The sequence below is a fragment of the Pipistrellus hanaki genome (assembly GCF_964339955.1).
Source record: "Pipistrellus hanaki genome assembly, chromosome: 10".
NCBI classification, from domain to species: Eukaryota; Metazoa; Chordata; class Mammalia; order Chiroptera; family Vespertilionidae; genus Pipistrellus; species Pipistrellus hanaki.
The window spans coordinates 25,788-32,664 of record NC_140512.1 but is presented as its reverse complement, the minus strand read 5'-3'; the positions used below and the strand labels follow the sequence as shown (position 1 = coordinate 32,664).

Below are 6,877 nucleotides of genomic sequence, written 5' to 3'. Positions count from 1 at the left end.
GACACTCGAGTGAGAGGAGCAGGTGGTTCCTCTCTGGGCCGAATGCTCTCGCTTCCTCCGAGAGGATCAGTGTCTTTCTGAGGGAGGGTAGGCAGGGGACCCCGAGAGGAGGTCCCTTCTAGACTGTTACTTGGAAAAGGAAATGTTCCTGCCACAATCCCATCACTGTCCCCTTCTGCAGGGGGGTGCAGCCCCACCTCCACCCTACCCTTTCATTAGCAGGCCTGTGAGTGCGCCTATTACTGTCCTGATCTTCCCTCTTGTCTGCTTTTCTGCCCCCCGCCCCACCCCCACCCTGCTCCCTGCTCCCTGCTCCCTGCAGAAGATGGTCAGCCACTTTGGAGTCCTGATCTGTCCTGGGGTCTGGAAATCTAGTGAGGTCTGAGTTTATGGCATGTGATGCCCATTTTCCCATCCACCACTGCAAGCCTGGAGTGTGGCTGTCAGCTCCAGGGTACTGGGCAAAGGAACAGGGCACGTGGAAACAATGGTTACTTCAGCACCATGAAGGTGAGGTCGGTATCACCAACCCGTTCTGTGCCTCAGCAGTGGAGAGGGTGCTGGAGAAGGACCATGGTCAGAGCCCCTTAGCTCCCCATAAAGAAAGGGGAGGACGGTGCCAGCACTCGGGTTCCGCTGTGCTTTGGCTTAGTTCCCAGATGAGAGCTTGGAGCCTTGGATTCTTCCTGGTGAATGGACTGGCCACCAGGAGAAAGCAAATCACCAGGAGCCATTGGTTTATTTTTTATTCCTTGTCATTGGAAGGATTACATATGTCCCCTCGGCTCTCCCATTGACCCCTGGCTACCAGGAGTAATGTTGAGGTACAGGTTTACACATGTCAAGTGTGATCAGCTCTGAGGATGTTAGTCTTGCCAGGATGACCGTTGTGAGTGGCATTGTCTGGGCTAAGCCTGCAGCCAACAGGAAGGCAGAGGGCTCGGCTGGGGCATCTCTCCCTGAGATGACTCACAACATTCCTGGCTGGACTGCAAATCCAGGGGCCCAGAGCCCCCCCCACACAGTGTCACCCACTGGCCAGAACCCTATCTAACAGACAAGCCCTTGGACTGTGCTGGACCCACTGGACAGACCATCTCAAAGACGTCCAGATCCTCCAGCAGGCTTCTCCTCTGCCTTGTGGTCCAAGAGGGGCAGGTGTGGACTAAGTCCATCCCCTCTGAGTGAGCTGGTGTAAGAGCTAGACCAGCCGTCCCTGCATCTGGTGCCCCTGCATAGGTTCTGGGAGTCTGCCGCATAAACCTGCATTCCGGGCTCTGGTTCTTTTTTTTTAATAAATATATTTTATTGATTTTTTACAGAGAGGAAGAGAGAGGGATAGAGAGTTAGAAACATTGATGAGAATCATCTATCAGCTGCCTCTTGCACATCCCCTACTGGGGATGTGCTCACAAGCAAGGTACATGTCCTTGACCGGAATCGAACCTGGGACCTTTCAGTCTGCAGGCTGACGCTCTATCCACTGAGCCAAACTGGTTTCAGCAGGGCTCTGGTTCTTAAGCAAGGCTACAAATCTGGGTCACCTGAGGTGTACTGGAAAAGCACGGCGACGAGGCAAGCCTTCTGCACCTGGCTGCGATTGGCCTCTGGGCCACGGAGAGCCTCTGGGCAGTAGGTGAGGAGTGGCCAGGCCCTGCAGAGAGCCACTGGCACAAGGATTCATGCACAGGGCTACTATAGTATATATATAAAATGCTAATATGCTAAGTGTCCAGGTAATGATGCCATGTAGCAACACCCGGCTTCCTCTCCCTAGCCACTAGCCTCCTTGCAGTTTCTTCAGCCCAGGAACATGACAGCTTTATAGGCAGTTGCAAACATTTCACACTTGAACCAAATGTCTGTGAAGCGTTTTCCCATGCTTCATCACATTTGATCCTCACAGAAGTCCTGGAATAAGTAGATAGGAGACTTGGTGGGATCCTATTTTCTTTTCATTAGCTGGGAAATGGAGATTTTAAAAAGTTTAGAAATTTGACTCGACTGAAAAGAAGTAAGAAATAATGGAGCTTGAAAATGACTTTTGCTGACAATTACCTGAAAGAGAAGTTGGGGTGCTTCACTGACTGGAACAGGTTTAGGTACATCAGAAAGCAGGTCTAATTAAGCAAGTTTATATCTATAAAAGGCTATGTTAACTCACACATGCAAGATACATATAAAGTTCTCGCTGGTGCCAATCACATGCTTGTGTTTTGATCTGTCATTGTCGATTGTGAATTTGGTTGATACTTTAATTATAGAGAAAGGGTGAATAGCAATATTAAAATATTTCTTCTAATTAATTTCCTTTAAATGTGCACGAATTCATGCACCAGGCCACTAGTCAAGTTATAAAATGGCCAAATTTTATTGAAAATAAAATATCAGTGTAAAAGGGTCCTTCAGGAAGGATTAAAAGTTCTTACAATCAGGAAGTATTGTGCTTAGAGGCCATCTCATCCCTGTTTTGCCCTCTTATCCAACATGCAGAATAGTTGGAGGCCACAGTTAAAAAAATTAGAAATAAAACATTTCTAGTGAACTGGGCATGAAAGTCACTGTCCTTTTATTAAAAAAAAAATTTTTTTTTGAAGACCCAGCTTCAAGTGGCCAGCAGAATCGTGGTCATGGAGAATGTACAGACTTGGTCCCTTTTCTTCTTCCCCAATGTTATCTTAGGCAACTTACCCTCCACCTTTGCCTCCCTTTCCCTTCCACATATTTTCCCTTCCTTTTCTCTCTGACCACCAGAGAGCAATCAGCAGTACTGCTCTGGTCTGAGTATCCCAGGCCCCCAGGTTCTCATCCCACAAGGCAGACTCTAGAAGCCCAAAAAATATTATTTGAAAATATTATTGAAAGTAAACTTTATTTGAAAAATTAAAAAATTAAAAAATTTCAGAAATATAAAAGAAATATATGTTCATTATGGAAAATACATATAGACCAAAATAAATTACACATGATCATACTTTCCAAAGATAAAGTACTGCTAATATTTGAAATAGGCTTCTATGTCCTTACTGTGTACATAGGTTTATGATTTTTTTTTAAAACACAAATGGCATCTTGTAGACAGTTTTTGTGATCTTTATGTATCGTGAGGATTTTAATGTTATAAATATAATCCATTTGTGGATTGTGGGGGAGAAAGTATTTGGAAACAAGTCAAGTAGCCTAATTTGTAGAGCTTCAAGGGGAGGTCCGGGCCAGGCGGCGCGAGGCCACGCTATGGTCCTCCCTCAGGACACAGGCACGCTGGGCGGGGTGTGGGGGGTGGGGAGGACCTTACGCTCTGCATCCGGATGGGAACCTGGACACAAACTCCAGTGGTGGCGGTGGTGGGAGAGGTACCGAAACCAACATCGCCCTGCAGCCCCGCCCCCGGCCTAGAGGCCCCGCCCCGGCCGAGAGGCCCCGCCCCCGCTGAGAGGCCCCGCCCCCGCCGAGAGACTTCCACAACCGCGCGGGCTTCAACTTGGTCCAGTCCGCGGTTGCCTCCCGGCTCTGACCTTTGCTCCGCGACGCGGTGTTACGTCACAGCCTGCGGCCAGCCCAAGATGGCGGCGCCCCTGTGCGGCAAGGGGCTCGGGCTGCGGGTGAGTGGGCGACGAGGTGGGCCGGGTTGGAGGGGTGGCTGGTTCGGGTCTCACGCTCTTCCTCCGCGCACACAGGTGCTGTCCTGGAGCCGAGCGCTGCCCGGTGCCTGGCGCGCCCTGCACGTCTCCGCGGCCTGTGCCAAGGTGAGCCGGCGGAGCGGGGGCCGGGGCGGGGCCGGGAGGCCGCTGGGGCGGGTGGGGAGCGGTGAGGGGCCGGGGCGGGGGCCGGGGGGACGAGAGGCCGGGAGGACGAAAGGCCGGGGGGTTGGGGGCGGAGAGAGGTGAGGGCCGGGGCCCGCTCTCAGCCTGGGTCTTGCGCACGGACTTAGGCCGCTCTTTGCTCCTAGAATCGGGCGGCCCGGGTCCGAGTGGGCAAAGGGGACAAACCCGTGACCTACGAGGAGGCGCACGCGCCTCACTACATCGCCCACCGCAAGGGCTGGCTGTCGCTGCACACAGGTGAGGGGACACCACGCGCCGGAAGCTGGCGATGCGGCCCCGGGCCCCACGAAGGAGTTCAGTCGTGACTTCAAACACACGAGATGAGCTCGTGTCAAGGTTTATTCCAACCAGCGCTCAGTGCCGGAGTCAGAAACCAGTTCACGCCCAAAGCAGAAGTAAAACAGCGAGAGTGGATCGGGGATGTTGAGATGCATTGAAAGGGGTACAGAATTTCCTCTCTGCGGGTGCGAGGACCGCAGTGCACCTCCTCAGGAATTGTGTGTGTGAGCGGGATGGAGTCACCTGTGATGGACAGAGACGCCAAGTGGCCCAGAGTCAGTGAAAGGAGTGAACCCCCTTAGCATCAGCCTGGACTCGTGGGACAGTGTGCTGTAAATAATGCAATTTCCCACAGGTTTTTCTTCATTTTGTGTTTGAATTTGCCTATTCTTGACTCTTTATAGGTCACTCTCAGCCATGGGCACCTTCCAGCTGAGGTTGAACAGGGTTCTGCCCTCTTTTAAAAAAAATACATTTTATTGATTTCAGAGAGGAAGGAAGAGGAAGAGAGAGAGAGAAACATCAATGATGAGAGAGAATCATGAGTCGGCTGCCTGCTGCACACCCGCACCGGTGATTGAGCCCACAACCCAGGCATGTGCCCTGACTGGAAATTGAACTGTGACCTTCTGTTTTATAGGTCAGCACTCAACTACTGAGCCATGTTTGCTGGGCTCTGCTCTCTTTTTAAAAAAATGTAATTATTCACATTTTTTATTTATTTAAATATGTTTTATTGATTTTTTTTACAGAGAGAAAGGGAGAGGGATATAGAGAAACATCGAGCAGCTGCCTCTTGCACACCTCCTACTGGGGATGTGCCCACAACCAAGGTACATGCCCTTGACTGGAATCGAACTTGGGACCCTTGAGTCCGCAGGCCGATGCTCTATCCACTGAGCCAAACCGGATAGGGCCACACTTATTTATTTTTTAAAACATCTAATTGAATTTATTGGGGAGACATTGGTTAATAAAATTGTATAAGTTTTAGGTGTACAATCCTATGAGATATCTGTATATTGTATTGTCTGTTCACCTCAAGTCAAGTCTCCTTCCTGGCTCTGCCCTCTTGTTTCAGTTTTCCTACATTAAATGGGTCCTTTTCGAGATTTATTACTGCCATGTTTTCACAATTTTGTGCTTTTTGTTGATGACTCTGCTGCCTTAAAATAGTCGTTGATGCCGAGCTCAAGGAGCTGTGATAACTTGACAGAGAGCAGTGCCTATCAGTAGCTTTCTTCAGGCCTGAGCTGCAGAGCTGTTGGGAGAGTTCACTGTTAATCAGCCCACTTAATAAACAAGGTCCCTTTAAGTAGAAACACATAACCCAAAATACTATATTGCTCTGTTGACAGAAATAATTGAGCCAAACGCTTGCAGAGCCTAGCCCTGCATTTTCCCAGGAGCTATGGTTGAGTTTTTGGTAATTCATAGATCATGGCAACTTTATAGAACAGAACTACTGTAAATTAATGATAATGAACTGTATTTTGTTCAGTATGAGCGTTTTCAGCTTGGATGTTTATGATGCATCTACTTAGAGGAGTTATTTAAAGGTTCTTATCCTCCACCCTTTCCAGGTCTGGTTCTGAAGTCTGCAGGTGGGTGTGGAGATTCAGTGGCTGTGAGAGGCGTAAGGGTTGCAGGGTCCACACTGAGAATCCACTGGGTGTAGGCCATGGCCCTGGCTTGTGAGAAAGCTCATGTCCCAAACCTCAGGAGTTGGTGGCCTCATCTCTGGCCTGTCGGATGACCATGCATGCTCTAAGGCAGGCAAAAAGAGTGGGGAAGGGAGTAGATGGCCTATTCATCTGAGTTTTATATCTTGGCTAAGGCCTCATTCTTTCCTTTTGTAAAATAAGGATAGTGGTGGTACCTAGTTTGGGAGTTTAGTGAAAGAATATACTTGGAACTTTAAAGTGTTATTCTTATTCCTTTTACAGAAGAAAAGAGAAGAGGCAGGGTTGGTAGAATTGGGTACCCTGTGCTTTTGGATGTTACCTCTGGAACTTTGCTGATTCTGTGTGCCTTTGCTCTTCAGGTAACCTGGATGGGGAGGACCACGCCGCAGAGCGAACAGTGGAGGATGTTTTTCTTCGCAAGTTTATGCAGGGTACCTTTCCCGGCTGCCTGGCTGACCAGCTTGTCCTGAAGCGCCGGGCTAACCAGGTGGAGATCTGTGCTCTGGTGCTGAGGCAGCTGCCAGCACACAAGTTCTACTTCCTTGTGGGCTATAGTGAGACCCTGCTGTCCCACTTCTACAAGTGCCCTGTGCGGGTGCACCTCCAGACTGTGCCCTCCAAGGTGGTGTACAAGTACATCTAGGACATGCCTGTGGTGTCAAGCTCAACCTGTAGAGGACAGAAACGTGTGGGAAAGGGGTGAAGTAGAAATGGCAAAACTCATCCCTTCAGAGTCCACAGACTCACTTTCAAAGCTGCTGCTGAATAAATGGACTGTCGATGTTGTCTGGCCTCTTGCTCTGTCTTTACTCTTCAGGTGAAATGACTCGATGGGGGTTCTGTAAGGTGCTCGTTGGTCCCAGGAGGCTGCCACGTAGTGTTTGCTCATCAAATTCCAAGCATGTGAGAAAGTATTGTTAATTGTAGTCACATGGTGGTACTCTAAATCCCCAGTACTTACCCATCTTGCATAACTAAAACTAACTGTATTTCCCCCTCCCCCAGCCCCTAGTAACCACTATTCTACTCTGCTCCTATTTCAACTATTCTTGATTCCATACAAAAGTGGGATCAGCTGAAACTGGTTTG

The 6,877-nt window shown here is 49.4% G+C and overlaps 1 protein-coding gene across 1 annotated transcript; it reads left to right on the top strand.

The window, feature by feature from the left end:
* Window positions 1-3,449: 3,449 nt before the first annotated feature.
* MRPS24 (mitochondrial ribosomal protein S24) lies at window positions 3,450-6,574 on the top strand. The gene is made up of 4 exons (XM_084896315.1): window positions 3,450-3,602; window positions 3,678-3,746; window positions 3,950-4,061; window positions 6,148-6,574. The coding sequence occupies exons 1-4, from the start codon at window positions 3,564-3,566 to the stop codon at window positions 6,429-6,431; spliced, it is 504 nt and encodes a 167-aa protein (XP_084752441.1). The 5' UTR covers window positions 3,450-3,563; the 3' UTR covers window positions 6,432-6,574.
* The last annotated feature ends 303 nt before the right edge of the window (window positions 6,575-6,877 follow it).